This window comes from Amblyraja radiata, chromosome 11 (genome assembly GCF_010909765.2).
Source record: "Amblyraja radiata isolate CabotCenter1 chromosome 11, sAmbRad1.1.pri, whole genome shotgun sequence".
Classification (NCBI taxonomy): Eukaryota; Metazoa; Chordata; class Chondrichthyes; order Rajiformes; family Rajidae; genus Amblyraja; species Amblyraja radiata.
This window is the reverse complement of record NC_045966.1, coordinates 23,101,197-23,119,427: the sequence shown is the minus strand read 5'-3', so window position 1 is coordinate 23,119,427 and position 18,231 is coordinate 23,101,197. Positions and strand designations below refer to the sequence as shown.

The 18,231-nt window shown below is 39.4% G+C and overlaps 1 protein-coding gene across 1 annotated transcript in view; it reads left to right on the top strand.

Annotated features, from left to right (window-relative positions):
- cdhr2 (cadherin related family member 2) overlaps positions 1-17,688 on the top strand; it is a 47,549-nt gene extending 29,861 nt beyond the window's left edge. The window contains exons 8-16 of the mRNA XM_033030083.1: positions 1,647-1,735; positions 1,833-1,916; positions 2,977-3,054; positions 8,585-8,645; positions 9,937-10,058; positions 12,093-12,206; positions 14,678-14,755; positions 16,086-16,158; positions 16,799-17,688. Of these exons, the coding sequence (XP_032885974.1) occupies positions 1,647-1,735; positions 1,833-1,916; positions 2,977-3,054; positions 8,585-8,645; positions 9,937-10,058; positions 12,093-12,206; positions 14,678-14,755; positions 16,086-16,158; positions 16,799-16,933 (834 nt within the window). The 3' untranslated portion in view covers positions 16,934-17,688. The remainder of the gene's footprint in view (positions 1-1,646; positions 1,736-1,832; positions 1,917-2,976; positions 3,055-8,584; positions 8,646-9,936; positions 10,059-12,092; positions 12,207-14,677; positions 14,756-16,085; positions 16,159-16,798) is intronic.
- Positions 17,689-18,231: the final 543 nt, after the last annotated feature.

Here is an 18,231-nt window from a genome sequence, read left to right as displayed (position 1 = left end):
TTCCCAATCTTCCAATCTACTTCCTCGTGGCCCTTGCACTTTTTTTTAATCTGCACTATCTCTTTCGTTCTAACATTATATTCTGCTCTCTGTATATTTTCCCTTTTGCACTACCTGATGAGCTCATGTTTGGTATGATTTGCCTGTATAGCAAACAAAACAAAGTTCTTCACTGTATCTTAGTACATGTGACAATAATAAAACAATAGTAAAAGGCATACAAATGCCAAACTGCCAAATTCAAAGCCTTTTTATTTCCACCTGCATGGGCACCTGAGCCATCTCTAATTGCTCTTTTTTAGGCTTCTGAAGTTTTCCCAGGCCTTGTTGCATTGTATTATAACTGAGTTTTCTAGACCTAGTGCTTTGAGAAACTGCTAAACAAAGTTTCTGCGAGAAATCCAGACTATTTACTGCTGTGATTGGACCCTGGAAGGACCGAAGTCCGTCATGCGTACCAGCCCCCCACCCCGATCGACTCCATGTACAACATGCTTCCTCATGAGAGTAGCCAAGGTAATCACAGTCCACTCATTTGGGAGAGCACATCAGGCCAGGCACCATCACTGGTGATAGTGCGGCACTCCCTGTTGAACAATGCAATGACATCTGTCCCTTCAGACTCGAGTGTGTCTCTTCCCATGGTCACTGTTACAGAAGTAAGATCGTCACAAGGTTCAATAAATGCACAATGATAAGTGCACCTAATGATACACTTTAAGAAGATCCCAGGGTAAAATTGTTGACCTTGCTCTGGAAGCCTCTTTGGTGCTATAACAATTTCTAAGTACTTATGTTCCCCTCATGCCCCAGATTAAACTCTGTTATTCATCACTAAAAACAGTTTTCCAGTGGTGGATGTAAATAGTGTTGATGTTCTGCTTTAAACAACACAAGATGTGATCAAGGAAAGTTTAGGTTTGCTCGTCGTGGTTTGTGCTTAGGTGGTGTTGCTGATGGTGATGTTTGACAAGCTCTGGAGAGTATTACAGTTCTGGCTCTAATCCAGAGGAAAGGATGTAAATTTTCATCTTGCCCCTTGCAAAGGAGTATTTTATTTTCCCGTTCTGGACTTTTAGTTTTTACTTTCAGAGATACAGCGTGGAAACAAGCCCTTCAGCCCACCAAGTCCACACCGACCAACGATTCCCGCTCATTCTACAGTAGGGACAATTTTTACATTTATACCATGCCAATTAACCTACCAAACCGTACATCTTTGGAGTGTGGGAGAAAACTAAAGTTGCCGGAGAAAACCCACGCAGGTCACTGGGAGACTGTACAAACTCCGTACAGACAAGCACCCGTAGCCAGCATCGAACCCGGGTCTCTGCCGCTGTAAGCGCTGTAAGGCAGCAACTCTACCACCGCGCCACCGTGCTGCCCTGATCTTCTTGAGGATGACTCAATCATAATATTTGGACAGTATTCTCTTCTGTGGGAAGGAGGAAGAAAATTGAGAAGAATATTTGCATTTCCCATTGCCATTAGTTTTATTCCTTGTTCGATATGAAGACAGTGAGTGTAGACTGACCTGCAAAAGACAGCATCAGTGCAGTATAAGAATGGAAGATGATACAAAAGAAGAAGAAATTATCATCATTGGCAATACAGTTATAATGCATGTTTTAACACTTCTTTTACAGTTAATTACAGTGGACGAGACTTTCAAGGCACGATTAGAATTTCAGGTGACAACTGAGGAAGTTCAAAGAGATTTGAATAAAATAGCCTTGTAAGTTCCCAAACTGACTTACTTGTTACACTGCATCTGTAATGTATTATACTTTTTGCTTATGGTTGTTTAAGTATATTTTAAATCATTTTTACAGTATTCTTCGCAAAGCTACACGGTCAGATCCACGTGTGGTAAGCATAACGGGTGTTGGCAATGGACGCGTTCAATCATTAACCAGGTTAGACATTAATCTTCCTATACTACTTGATGGAAGCAATGCAGATATATACAGTAGTAATTAATGTATTAAGATGGAGATAAGTTAAAACAACAACAACCAGACAGTTTAATTTTAATTTAACCCTTTCAATGAATACCTCAAAAGCAACACATATCTGTGCAGATATGTGATGCAAGTTATTTGAGATTTTGGATTGTGTAATGTTTAATTTACAATGCATTTTCAAAATAAACATCGCAAACAGTGTGAAATGCATCATTGCAATCAAGTTGATGTGCTAAGAACGTAATTTAAATCACTTCACGTCATGGACCAAAAGCCAGAAGCAGTATTAGGCCATCCGGCTCATTGAGTCTGCTCTGCCATTCGATCATTGCTGACCTATTTCCCCCTCTCAACCCCATTTTCCTGCCTTCTTTCCATAATCTTTAACACCCTTTACTAATCAAGAACCTATCAATCTCCGCTTTAAAAATACCCAATTAATTGATGGATTAAATATGCTTGTGGTCTCCACTCATCTGTACTTAAATGGTTGTGGTACAATGGGCCAACCTCAATCTGACAATGAGAAACATTTAAGAGCTATTAAAAATGAAGCAGAAAATAAAAAAAAACATTATAATAATAATAATTATTATTATTATTGTTGAAATAAAAAAAGAAACTAGAAACATATGAACCACTTATAGATAATTAAAGCATTAAAGTAAAGGTAAATAATGTTCCCCTTTCCCTTTGCCTCTGCCATCTTTAATCCTAAATCATCCTGTTTCACCTGGTAAATGATCTTAAAAGTGATTTCCCAGTGTAATGCTGAGGAATCTCTGCCTTCATCTCTGGACTCTGCAGGGAGTTCAGCCGTGAAGCAAAGTGACAGATTTGGCCTGCTGAACCTGTCAGTAAATCAAAGACATTTTACAGCATGGATATGGAAATCTCTGGATTTCTAACATTTAAACAACCAAACGCTGCTTCAGCCAGCAAATGCAGATCCATTGTGTTTTTAAGGAGGGCTGAGATTGTCAAAATGAACTTATCAATGTTTCTCTCTTAGAAATGTAGCCAGATCCATTATGGAGGTTTACTTCATATATGACAACGGAACAGCTATAGCACCCAACAACCTTAACGGGTATGTCTTATGTCTATCATTTATGTTGTATATGCCTTCAAAAAACATCTGTGTAAAAGCACAAGATGTAGTCAAGCTCATACTCTGATTTAGGACTATTCTGGTAGCAAAATGTGATTATAGAACTGTAGATTACTTCATAATTTGTCATATACATTTACACAGCATCAATCTCCACTGTACGATCACAGACCCTTCAGTCCACCAAGACCAAGCTAACCATTGAACATCTTTTTTATAATAATCTCATTTTATTCTTCACCTATTTCCTTCTCTCCCTGGATTCTACCACTAACCTATCCATTCGCCAATGATTAGGATCTATTTGCATGGCCAAGACAGGACAGTAAATAGTAGAGGTGTCATAGAACAGAGGGACCCTGGGGTGAAGGTACATAGTTCCATGAAAGTGGTAACACAGGTGGACAGGTAGATGAAGAAGGCAGTTGCCACCCTGCCCTTGAGTACATTAATTGGGATGTCATGTTACACCTTACAAGATATTGGTAAGGCTACATTTGGAGTACTGTTTAATACTGGTTGCCCTGCTATAGAAAATATGTCAATATACTAGAAAGGGTGTAGACAGACAGGAAGCAGCATGTGGGGCTGGGAAAGCACATCTCAGACCCGCAAACCCTCAGCATAGGAGCTCTGCAAGACTGCGTACTCTCCCCTCTTCTTTACTCTCTCTCTACACCAACAATTGCACCTCCCCAGACTCCTCTGTCAAGCTTCTCAAGTTTGCTGACGACACAACCCTGATTGGACTGATCCAGGATGGGGAGGAATCTGCCAACAGACAGGAAGTGACACAGCTGGTGTCCTGGTGCCATCGCAACAACCTGCAGCTCAATGCTCTTAAGATAGTGGAATTGAGAGTAGACTTTAGGAGAGCTCCCCCTCCCCTCACCCCACTCACCATCAACAACATCACAGTCACATCTGTGCAGTATTTTAAGTTCCTGGGAACCATCATCTCCAAGGACCTTAAATGGGGGAATACCATCGACTCCACAGTAAAAAAGGCACAACAGAGGATGTATATAGATCGAATGATGCGCTGCAGCCTCTGGATGTCATGCTTGAGCCAAACCAGAACATGATGGAGAAGGTGAGGACAGACTATATGACAGCAATATAAAACTGGACCATCATTGCCTGTGGCAGATTGTGTTTTCTCAGTTGCCGTAGGAGGTACATCCTCTGTTGGGCCTTTTTGACAGTGGAGTCAATGGTGGCCTCCCATTTAAGGTCCCTGGGGATGATGATTCCAAGGAACTTAAATGACTGCAAAATGCAGGGGGTCCAGCAGGGGGTTTGTGATAGCCAACACAAGTCAAGTCAAGAGTCAAGAGTGTTTTATTGTCATATGTCCCAGACGGGACAATGAAATTCTTACTTGCTGCAGCACAACAGAATATGTAAATATGTAAACATTGTATATAACGGGGAAAAAAAAGAAAAAGTTCAATAAATAACAAATATAGTGCAAATAACAAATAATAATATAGTATTTTGCAGTTCAGAGCTCATAGCTTATTCATTGTGATTAATAGCCTGATGGCTGTGGGGAAGCAGCTGTTCCTGAACCTGGATGTTACAGTCTTCAAGCTCCTGTACCTTCTTCCTGATGGCAGTGGTGAGATAAGTGTGTGGTCAGGATGGTGGGGTCCTTGATGATTTTGGCTGCCTTTTTGAGGCAGCAACTACAATAGATCCCTTCGACAGTGGGGAGGTCAAAGCTGGTGATGGACTGGACAGTGGTCACAACATTTTGTAGTCTATTTTGCTCCTGGACGTTCAAGTTACCGAACCAGGCCATGATGCAACCAGTCAGAATTCTACAGTGCACCTGTAGAAGTTCAGGAGAATCCTCTTCTGCATGCCAAATCTCCATAATCTTCTCAGGAAGTAGAGTCGCTGATGTTCCTTCTTTACAATTGCAAAGGTTTATTTTTTAGTTGTGTATATGTTGGGGAGGGGGGGAGGGAAACTTTAAACGTTTTTATCTCTTCCTTGAACGGAGACGCGACCTTAACCTTGTCGTGTCTCCGTTTGCTGGGGCCTAACATCGTGGAGCCTCGGAGGCCTCACTGGCTGGCGCGGAGGCTGTGGTGGCGAGGCGGCGGCTACCCGACTGCGGAGCCTCGGAGGCCTCGGCCGCAGGCCCTGTGGACGGTAAAATTGGGAGCTCGCAGGTCCCTGGTGGGAGACCGATTTCCGAGAGCTCCCACAATGGCAACTTCGCCAGCCCCGAATCGGGGGGTTTGAAACGGCCCGTCACAGGGCCTTACATCGCCCGGTGCGGCTTAATCGGCCGCAGGACTGACCAACGCCCGCCGGGGGCTTTAACAGCAGGAGCCTCGATCGCCTCGATGCAGGAGAAGAATAAAGAACAGGGAAGAGATAAGACTTTTGCCTTCCATCACAGTGGGAAGGTGTTTGGAGATTCACTGTGATGGATGTTTGTATGAAACTGTACTAATTATGTGTTATGTTTATTTTATTGTTATGACTGCAGGAACAACATTTTGTTCAAACCTCTGTCTGTTTGAATGATAATAAAGGCAATTTGTATTGTATTTGTTGTCCTGGGCTATTGTTAGTGATGGAGAAGTGGCTAGACTGATGTTGGACAGCAAGGAGTGGGTGGGTAGTGGACAAGGGCCCAGTCTTTGCAGACTGGAGTCAGGCTGGAAGTGGGTGTGAAGTGGTGATTAGGGAGGAGTGGGTGGGGGAGGGAAGGAGGGGGCACCGGAGTTATGTTTCTGTCTATTGAACCTGCAGTAGAACTCGTTCAGGTCATTGGTCAACTGACGATTGTCCAAGGAGCGGAGGATTTTCTTTTTGTAGCTGGTGATTTCTTGCAAGCCCTTCCACACTGAAGAAGAGTCATTAGCTGAGAACTTGTACCTCAACTTCTCAGTGTACCGTTCCTTGGCAGCTCTGATTCATCTTCTCAGTTTGTACTTGGCCTGCCTGTAGAGGTCTGCATCCCCGCTCCTGTCGGCCTCATCTTTAGACAGGCGGAGCTGTCTGAGTTCTGCTGTAAACCAGGGCTTGCCATTGTTGAACCTGATCCAGGTCCTAGTGGGAATGCAACTGTCCTCACAAAAGCTGTCATATGATGTCACACTGTCTGTATATTCATTAAGGCTTGTGGTTGCTTCCCTGAACACATTCCAATCAGTGCAATCAAAGCAGGGCTGTAGTTTTTCAAGGTGTACATGGAACAGGCTGTCAGAAGAAGTGGAAGAAGAGGTACAATTATGACATTTAAAAAACACTTGGACAGGTACGTGGATAGGAAAGGTAGGTGGGACTAGCTTAGTTTTGGCAAGTCGGTCGGCATAGGGTGAGTTGGGCCGAAGGGCCTGTTTCCGTGCTGTATAACACCATCACAATCTGCTGTCCCGATTGCGAAAGAATAGAACATTTTCCTTGTAAGAATTGTGAAATGCAAATGTTTCTGAGGAGACATTAAAGTTCAAAGTTATTGGAAATTGGGAGTTTGCAGAAGACACTATTGCAGAACACTAGCTTCCATTGTACCAGTTATGTGCTGTTTTAGTACAATGGAAAGGTAGATTTAGCCAGCAAATTCATAACTTTGATTCCAAGAAATAAGAAATATGAGTAGGAGTAGGACATTTTGATCCTTTGAGTTTCTTTCACAGGTGGTATGTGTGAAGAGCACAACTGTTAAAGATTTAAGTGCTGAGTGCAACTTCTTCAGGTTTATGCAGCAGGTGATCTTGCTCCACAGTGTAGAGCAAAGTGACTCACTTGAATACTAGCCACAATGAAATGAGAGCAGTAATAAAAATCAAGAGTGTTTTATAGTCATACATGTCCCAGATAGAACAATTAAATTATTGCAGCAGCATAACAGAAAATGTTTATTTCTTGTATATATATATGCATACATACACATTTTCTGTTATGCTGCTGCAAGTGAGAATTATATTTTCTGTTATGCTGCTGCATGTACGAATTTATATATATTTATATACGTAAAACCAAACACACATTATAATAGTACAAAATGACAAAACCAAATCTTTTTGGTTGGTTTTGACCAACCAAATCAAAATTTGCAGAAATTTCCAATGGTGATTGATTTATTCCAGGGCATGGTCAATTTATTGGTACAGCTTCTAGCTGTATGTTTATAAAAACTAATGCAAGAGATTGCAGGAGCTTGATTTGGGCTTCTATAATTTGCATTTGAAATTTGTCAATCATTTGCATGGATTATGCTGATTTTAATGTAGGTGAATTGGTGAGAAAACTAACTGAGTAAAGAGGGTATACACAAAATGCTGGAGTAACTCAGCGAGACAGGCAGCATCTCTGGAGAGAAGGAATGGGTGACGTTTTGGGTTGAGACCCTTCTTCAGACGGAGGGTCTCGACCTGAAACATCACCTATTCCTTGTCTCCTGAGATGTTGAAGGAATGGGTGACATTTCTGGTCGAGACCCTTTGTCTGAAGAAGGGTCTCGACCCGAAATGTCACCCATTCCCTCTCCAGAGATGCTGCCTGTCCCGCTGAGTTACTCCAGCATTTTGTGTCTATCTTCGGTTTAAACCAGCATCTGCAATTCCTTTCTACACATTGAGTAGAGAGGGCACTCACTTACAGTGACACACAGTGGCTTCCCACATAAGTATGTCCCAAGGCACTCTACATCCAATGTTGTCTCTGTGACATGTATTAGTGCAGCAGCTGTTTTGCACACTGTACAAACAGCAAATGAATAAATGAACAGTTAATTTGTTTTCAGTCATGTCATTTTAGAAAAGAATGTTAGCTTGACTGTTCAAAGAAATAATGGTGATCCTTCGAATAGCAAATCCGTGAATTTGCCAAGCAAGCAGATATTTACTTAATGTAATCTGTGACAGTGATATCCTGCTGTGTGATATTTTCAATACGTTGCTTAATTTTGTCACCCTAATGCTTTTTGAAAAATGTCTCTTTAACATCACAACAGATTTATTAAATTGTTTATTTAAATTGTATTAACTATGTGGCTGCGGTAAACAACTGGGAATATAGAAGCTGGAATAGATAATTTAGTCATTTGAGTCTGTAACTTTGTCAGTGCCAAACGTGGCGACACTTGTGTACTGCCTGGATGAAGTCTACTATACAATTTTACTGGGTTGTATGCAAAACAAAGTGTTTCACTGTACCTGTGTACATGTGACAATAAAGTATGATTGAATCTTCGAATAATCCTTTGAGCCTATTCCATCATGTTCATCTGGGATCTAAATCCACAAACCCATTTTTTACCTCCTATAACACCATCATTTGATTTTTAAAAATCACCTTTTTAGGCAGCATGAATTGGATAAACTGAAAAGCCTTCTTTGTGTAATACATTTCTGTGAATCTATGTCTCAATTTCAATTATGCCAGAATAATTTTCACAGCTCAAATTATATTTGAGATTACTGTTTCGTACCACCGAGTTGAATGTCAAATTTGATCGCTCTGATTGTGATTTTCTCCTTTTCAGCATTCTCCAACATGATCCAGAGTCTGTAAATGAATTGATAGAGTTTGGTCTTCTGAATATTGTAAGTACACAAAAAGTTTGGAATCTAGATAAAGGCTAACCTTTATATGTCAAGAAGCACTGCTGTAAAAATTGGACAGATTGTAAAAGTTGTATGAGGTGAGAAAAAACATTTTCACCCAGTTGTGAATTTATGGAATTCCATGCCACAGAGGGCAGTGGAGGCCAAGTCACTGGATGGATTTAAGAGAGAGTTAGATAGAGCTCTAGGAGCTAGTGGAGTCAAGGGATATGGGGAGAAGGCAGGCACGGGTTATTGATAGGGGACGATCAGCCATGATCACAATGAATGGCGGTGCTGGTTCAAAGGGTCGATTGGCCTCCTCCTGCACCTATTTTCTATGTTTCTATTTTCTATGTTTCTATGTCTGAGTATTAAACTACTGGGAACCAATAAAATGGAAGAAACCAGATTTGAGTTTATTTTAAGTGAAGAAAAACACTGGTAGATGCAGGTTGTCTGACTATTGCACAGAACATTTTCTTTCTATTACCTTCTCTGGAACAGAAAATCAATCTGGTTGCACAATGAATGTTCAATTTTCTTTCTGTTCATCTTTTATGTCATCTTTCTGTTGCTGCTGAAAGTTTAAAAAAAAACACTTCTTTTTTTCAATGGACAAACAACATCTGTTGGACATTTTTTTCTGCTTTTCTGAAAACTGTTCTCTCTCCCCGTTTCCTTTTATCTTTTTCTCGTGTTCATTCTGTACTAACAGTTTCTCTTGATTTGATTGGGGAGAAAGATTGAGAGGAACGTTAGGGGGGAGAGGGGCGGAAAGAGGGGGAGGAGAGGGGGTCGGGTGCAAAGAGGGGGGAAGGGCATGTCTTCCATACTCTCACCAGATTGAGGAAAAATGTTAACACTGTTGACGATGGAGCATGATCTCAATAGGGAGGATTATGTTTGACAAAACCCTCGCCTTGCATTGATCCATCCCCTGGTTTAGTTCAGACTGGTTGTGCCATTAGATGTTTTTGGTTTCTACAGAGAATGGTGAGTTGTTTTATTTTCACTGCCCTCATCAAGGAAAATACTGGGAAATAGCAGTATCCATCAAGAGATTATACAATTGTGTGGGAGAGCAGAAAATCTGATCATTAGTCAATTGTGACCAAACTTACTTGTCTATTGAAATCTGCTGATTCAAAATCATAATTATGGTTTCTTTTGTAGCTGTCTAAAATTCCATTCCAATTATTTTACGTGTGTCACATGATTAAAAAACGCATTAATGAATATCAATTCTATTTCTTATAAACTGCATTTTATTGAATTTTGTATGTTACAGAAAGAAACAACCAAACCCATTAATGGTGAAAGTCTACTCATTGTTATCATTGGCGGATTGGTAGCAGGTTTCGTTATTGTGTTAGCCATCATGATAACCCTTCTGTTCTGTGTTCGCAAAAGGTATCTATACCAGCAACACGCGGAAAAGCAGTTTAAAAAATCCTTAATTAACGTTCCATATATAAGTTTTACATTTGTCTTTCTCATTGGTCATGGATTCTGCTCAATGAATAGCTGAGCCTTACGGTTGGAAAGTCCTAAGCTTGAACCTTGATTTTTGCAACAATGCTGTCACTTGTAATGATGGTGGAAGTATTATATTCAGAATCTTAGCCACTTTTGCATCTCAGGTCCAACTATTTTCTGCTTGATCATCTGTGGAAATGGTTAGAATTTCAACGTCCAATAAAAACCTGGAATTTTTATCAAAGCCTTAAATCCTCGATTGGAGGGTGCATTGCAGAGTTTGTTGCCTTCTCCTTAAGATTCTATTCTGGAGAAGTTTAGTTTTGCCATCAAGATTTAACAACATACATGGAATGTAATAGCAACATGGAGTATGTAGCATAATGTCACCGTAATGACACTGATGTCGCACAATGTCCGTGTCCCTCTTAATAAATCAGCATTGAGGAAGCAGCATCTAATAGCTTTCCCGCTCTTCACTGTGGAAATATACCTTGAGGCTGCAGCCTGATCCCGCATAGGCTGGCACAGATTCTGGCTGAAGGATTTGTGGTAATTAGTCATTATTAACATATTACCATCGACAAAAGAGATTAATTTGTTAATAATAGTCAGAATTATGGTTGGATGATGTGAAGGGGTTCTAACTGGAATACATTCATGTTTCTGCGCATTTGGTTGAAAGGAAAAAATTTAGATTCCAGGACCTGTAAGAAATTACCTTGGAGCCCTTTATTCCTTACAAATGGCTGCCTGGATATTTTTACCAACAACTCCATGAAGAGAAAATAATTATTTGTAGCATGGCACTGCAGATGCTGGTTTAAACCAAAGACAGACACAAAATGCTTGAGTTACTCAGCAGGACAGGCAGCATCTCTAAAGAGAAGGAAGGTGTAACATTTCTGGTCGAGTCCCTTCTTCAATCTGAAGAAGGGTGGCGTTTTGGGTCGAAGAAGGGTCTTCAGTCTGAAGAAGGGTCTCGACCCGAAACATCATCCATTCCTTCTCTCCAGTGCTGCTGCCTGTCCCGCTGAGTTACTCCAGCATTTTGTGTCTATCTTTGAAAATAATTGTTTTTCAGAAATATTCCATTTCAAATATGATTTTTGAACAAAATTAGCAGCATTTGATTAAGCATCAAATCCTTGCAAAAATGTTTAAAATACAATCTCTCAATTCTAATTGGAGTACTGTTATGAGGATATTCGTTAGATCTATATCTCACCTAGGTCACAACTCTTTATAAATGAAGCTGGTTTGCTTTCAATACAGAAGGCCGATACTAAAGAGTTACTTAAGACCTCTTGTATCCTGGGAAGCACAGATCCACCCTACATAATCTATCAATAACCCGTTACCTGCTTTGATCTTCCTCTGAATTTTGAAAAGACTTCAATATTAGTATCAAGTTTTGACAATTCTACAGGGAATCTCAGTTCCTGTAGCTATCAAAGCCACCAGTCACACTTACATTTAAAAAACCACGTAGTTCTGCAAACCTCTGTCACTCAGTGTCATAAAGCAAGTTCCCATACCACCACCTAGTCACTAGATATCAAGATTCAAGTGCTCATGTTTTTCTACCACACATGCAAAGCTAAAACAAACCTTTTGATTCTTCTCTGCATTATGTTGATGGTTCAAATACTCCTTGCCCCAGAGTGAACAAAACTGATAATGAGCAAAAAACAAAATGCTGGAGGAACTCAGAAGACCTGACAGCATCTGTGAAGGAAAATTGTTTTTTTTTTAAAAGTATTGGAAATCCTGAACAGGTCAGGATGCATCTGGGGAGCGAAAGTGATCCTTCTTCAGAAAGGATTGTATTGCCATATAACATATTTCACACTCATAAAGCAAAGGATGAAATATCGTGGGGAAAATCAATCTCACTTGTTTATGATATGCATATTGACATTTTTCTGCTGATGATATATTAATTATGTTGTGTACACCTTCCTGCAGTTACAAAAGAAAAATAAAATCAGCAACTGCAATGAACACAGCTAAAACGATTTCCTTTGATGCACTACAGAGTGGACCTGTAGTTCCTGGCACAAATAAATACACCATGGAAGGGTGAGTCAAGCAAAGTTGCAGAAAAATAGCTATTAATTAAAAAGAACATTTAAATTTATATATTATTCTCATTAAAAAAAACACGTAATTATATGTTATAATAGTAGAATTTATAAACTTTAGTGGCAAACAAATCTATAAATATGGCATTGAAGCCCTGATAGGATATACAAACCACGGATGCTGTTTGCTCTTTGGTACCACAATAAATATTGATGAATGACCCCGTTTTTGTTGTTCATCACTAGTTCCTGAGGTGGACCGTGACATCTAGTCTATGGGCATAGAGTCATAGGGTGATACAGTATGGAAACAGGCCCTTCAGCCCAACTTGCCCACACCGGCCAACATGTCCCAGCTTCACTAGTCCCACCTACCAGCATTTGGTCCATATCACTCCAAACATGTCCTATCCATGTACCTGTATAACTTTCTTAAATGTTTGGATAGTCCCATCCTCAACAACCTCCTCAGGCAGCTTGTTCCATGCACCCACCACCCTTTGTGTGAAAAAGGTACCCCTCAGATTCCTATTAAATATTTTCCCCTTTACCTTAAACCTATGCCCTCTGGTCCTCAAGTCACCTACTCTGCGCAAGAGACTCAACACCTACCAGATCTATTCCTCTCATGATTTTATACACCTCAATAAGATTACCCCTCATCCTCCTGCACCCCAAGGAATAGAGTCCCAGCCTACTCAACCTCTCCCTACAGCTCAGACATTCTAGCATCCTTGTAAATCTTCTCTGTACCCTTTCCAGCTTGACAACATATTTTCTATAACATGGTGCCCAGAACTGAACACAATACACTAAATGAGTCCTCATCAATGTTTTATACAACTGCAATATGACCTCCCAACCTCTATACTCAATACACCGACTGAAGAAGGTCAATGTGTCAAACGCCTTTTTGACCACCCTATCTACCTGCGACTCCACCTTCAAGGAACCATGCACCTGCACTCATAGATCTCTCTGTTCTACAATGCTCCCCAGAGCTCCTCAATTCACTGTGTATGTTCTGCCCATGTTAGCCTTCACAAAATGCAACACCACATATTTCTCTGTATTAAATTCCATCAACATATGAATGTGAGGTTATCCACTTTGGTTGCAAGAACAAGAAGGCAGATTATTATCTGAATGGTGTCAGATTAGGAAAAAGGAAAGTGCAACGAGACCTGGGTGTCCTTGTTGTTCCTTGTGGTGTAGTTAATGTTGAAACTCTTCAGGAACGTTCTAAGAAAGTCTTTAAATCCATTTTTCTGCCCACAATGTAATTGTTTTCCCTTGGTCAGCTGTCAATAAGTAGCTGCTTTAGTCTTCTGTCGTCAGATATTCTTCTGACATGTCCTATGTATCTGATCTGTGATTCTTTTAGCATTGTGTAGATGTTGGGAAGCTTTGTCTGGAACTGCTGTAGGTGACTGCCATTGACAGATAGTTAGATCACTGAGAATATTACAACCACCTTGATCCTTGATCAATGGTTATTCTCCTATACTGTAATTGAACAGTGAGTGGCCATATCCCTTTAAATATATCAATCATGTACTGCAAACAGCCAGGTTTAATATGGGCTGGCAAATGAAGGTAAGTGCACAAAAGCAGTTCTCCCTTCCAGGGCAGCACAGCGGCACAGTGGTAGAGTTCTGCCTTACAATGCCATAGACCCAGGTTCGATCATAAGGTAAGGTAAGGTAAGGTTCATTTATTGTCACATACACCAATTGGTGCCGTGAAATTTCACTGGCCAGGTCAGTCATACAATTTAAAAAAGCAACAGACTCAAAAAACACATTTTAACATAAACATCCATCACAGTGACTCTCACACATTCCTCACTGGGATGGAAGGCGATCCTGACCTTGGGTGCTGTCTGTAAGGAATTTACGCGTTCTCCCAAGACTGTGTGGGTTTTCTCTGGTTTCCTCCCACACTCCAAAGATGTGCAGTTTGTAGTTTAATTGGCTTCTGTAAATTGTCCCTCGTTGTGTAGGATGGAACTACTGTATGGGGTCGGCGTGGACTCTGATTTAATTTTATGATGATGTCCCGCTATGTTTCTTTGCTCTACAGAAGGAAATGTTTCCCCAGACCTAAAAATACTTCGAATTGTAAAGCATTACTGTCAGATAACCCCTCAAACTCTACAAATTAAATTGAATGCATGACGTTACTCTTTATTTTCACCCTATTCTTGTAAAAAATAAAATGAATTACCTTCAAGGCCACTGCATCTGTCCTGAGCTGGAATGTGTAAATTCTTCAAATGAAACTTCAAACAAATGAGGTCAAGGCAAAATTCCTGTCAACGATCACTTCAATAGACATTGTGCAAGACTAGAACAGTAAACTAACAAAGAAGGAGTTGTTGATTATTATTGTTAATATAAAAAAAGTGAAGTAAAGAAAATATCCAATTATTTTAATTGCTTGTTTTTTTAAATAATCCTGCATCTTTAGTGCAAATCCAGTTTGGAACACCAATTTTGACACTTCAACAGGCCTCAATTTTGAATACATTACTTCAGATCAAGCAAGGTAACATTGAATAAGCCATCTTCCGTATTTTCTAGGATACTGCATGACATTTCGTGGAGAGATGAGATGAAAATTATTATGTGTAATAATTTACGTGATAAGAATTATAATGTAAAGATAAGAATAATTCTCATGATGCAGAAGGGGACCATACAGAGGCAGTGTATTGGTGCCACTAACTACTGTTTACTGCTCTGACCCCAATGCTATTATGACAAACATCATCTTTGATAGGACTTGTTAATGTGTGGCTAGAGTTTCTTTGTGTTTCCATTGGTAACCCCCCTTCTTAAACATAGAAACATAGAAAATAGGTGCAGGAGTAGGCCATTCGAGCCTGCACCGCCATTCAATATGATCATGGCTGATCATCCAACTCAGTATCCTGTACCTGCCTTCTCTCCATACCCCCTGATCCCTTTAGCCACAAGGGCCACATCTAACTCCCTCTTAAATATAGCCAATGAACTAGCCTCAACTACCTTCTGTGGCAGAGAGTTCCCATGCAACCCATGGTTCTATGATATACATAGCATAGAACCATGGTTCTAGCAGACCAGTTGAACGAAAGCCGTCAACATGAACCTTGATACTCCTGTGGGGCTCGAGGAACAGGAATGATCTCTGTTCTTCACAAGTTTAATGTAGGGTGCCAACCCACCAAATTCCCATCTCATTCCATGAACAACTTTCCGCATCGCCTCCAGCCTTGATGTTAGCCTACATCCATTGGTTTTGCTGGTAATATCCAGGTACTGGTGGATTATATTGGGCCATCACTTTGTTAACAAATTCTTGCTAGCTTTAGGTAGTGTAGCCCACAGCACAAAATGGACCTGGTTTCCATCAGTATTAAAGTCTACTCATTAATTATTTCCATATAGAGAGGAATATTCCACTCTTTGCTCTGTACAACACAATATTATATAGTGCTTGTGAAACTAAATGAAGATGTCTTAAATCTCTTGGTGCATATATAATGCTACACATATTACATTTTCTTTATCATAAGGTGCTGAGCAAGTATAAGGTATCTTACAAAATTGCTCATTGATGCAATTAGAATTCTCATAATGGATCTCTGAATTCTATTTTATTTTATTTTTATTTCTTCTTATGATCTTCTATTTCATTGACTGTAATGGACTATTAATGATGTAGCATCTACCACCCAGAACATACCAGATCATTTTAAATTGTTTAAATTTGATCTGATCCATATATATTGAGGAATAATTAATAATTCTAATTGATTCAGGCATATAAAGAACTTTGAGGGGATAACTCAAAGTTGTATATTTATTAATAATGGATGTCATATTTCTTACAGCATTAATTCACTAGATGTGAATGTGGTAGATATGATGATAGAAAAACCTAAAGTGAAACCAAATGCATCAATGGTAAGTTAAAACCACATTGACAATCCATAAAACATTTGTATAAACATATGTAGTATCGAAATTAAAACTTCCAAGTGTGACAAGTCTAAGACACCAGACTAATATCAAAATGTTATGTTTCTTTAAATTTGATAGCAATACCAATGTTACTCTGAGATAATTGTATAGCTATAAACCGAGATATGCTGTTGGATTTGTGTATATTTTAGTATTTTTACCATCAAAACTCAACGATGCTGACAATCTCTTTCAATTAAGTAAAGCAAGCTATTTGAAGACCCTGTGCCACCCAGTCCTCTGGGATTCAAGTGTTCGCTCATTATCCCTTTACACTGGTTGAAATGTAGGTCAAGGTTGTGAAAGGTGTTCTATTGGACGACAAGTTTTTTTCTCCAGTTCTGATATTAAAAGAAATTGGATAGCATCAACTCAAAGCCTAGAAAATGTAGGCTCATTAAAATAAATGAAACAAACAATATGCTGTGATCTTCATGAATAACGTGACAACGTTGCAGTAAATTATTTCACCAAGTTAGGAAGCTGGCTAGGTGATGTGGATATCTTTCGGTGTGTTTTTCATAAAATGACGAATATTTGTCTGTTCTTAGTTAAAAAATTCAAATGTTTTTCTTTGTTTAAGATGACTGAGAAGACAATGGGCATTCACTCAAATGAAAATGCCGGACCTTTGAACTTCGCACCAGATATAGAGAAAGAAAGAGATGGTTGGAAAAGAGGAGTTGACAATCTCACCACCTTGAGCACTGATATTTGAGCATCAGATCAGGGGATTTTTGTCTCTAGCATTTGTTATATTTTGAAATTTGCACATAAAATCTATTATCAAAAGAAATGTGTTGATAATAGTTAGTGTTGCCTTTGTCAAATGGAAAGAGCTTTCTCAGGTAATGCGGTTTTGTGAAAATCATTAACATGTCATTCTCACACATGTATTTGTTATATTTGTCTTGACATAATTTTATTAATAAATTAGCATGTTTATCTAATGTTATTAATTCCCTCAATGCCCAGTAAACAATTGAGATTGTGGTTAAATTGTAAGATAGCAGCATTTCATTAATGAGGCCTAATAATAGGACATCGTTACAACCATTGTGATTAATTAAGAAGGACCTTAATCATCATCTGTTCTTCTTGTGGCGATAAAATCTGTAGTTCGTTTTCTGGTGTTCATTCTGGTTTATCTACATACACATGCTTGATCAAATCACTGCCGCCCATATTCAGTCTGGCTCCAAGTCTTGGTCACTCATTATATCAATACTTGTTAACAGTCATTTCTAACATATTACTATAGGGAAAATTCTTAGCAGTTTGAGTGAAAAATGCAAGAGCATTTGGTTGTGCAATGTTTTCAAATAGAGCAAATATAAAATATCAAGTCTTAAAATCAAAGTCCGTAAAGTTTTGTCACAGAAGGAAAGATGAATATAGTTGATTATATTGTAATTTAAAAATATTTTGTGTATGATACCCTACTTTTTACCCAAAGTAATAAATCATGTTTTACCAGTTGTTCTCTTTTTCAACTTTTATTGGAATAGCACCTTAGAATGAAGATAATAAGATTGGTTATTTTTGGGGTGGGTTCTTGTCAATATTTTACCGTGCATTTAAAATACATGCCTCAAAAAGATCACTATGATTTGCTGAGCCCCATAATTTATGTGATTTGAGGGTGTCAACATGTCTCAAGTGCAGCCATTGAAGCCCAGGAAATTATAGTTCTGTTGTAGGCTTTCACTGTTTCATCCACTAACATCCGACCTCAATGCACATGGGGCCCCACACTTCCGTTCATATTTAGAACTATTTCTGGTCTCTATTCCTCTCTTTATGAACCTTGAGTATAGAAGTTGGGAGGTCATGTTGCAGTTACATAAGACGTTGGTTTAGAGGTATATGGGCCAAAAGTAGGCAGGTGAGACTTGTGGAGATGGGGCATGTTGGTCGTTGTGGGCAAGTTGGGCTGAAGTGCCTGTTTCCACGCTGTGTGACTCTATGTCTGCTTGTACAAGCTCCATTGCTCACCAGGTTCATTGCTGTTTTCAT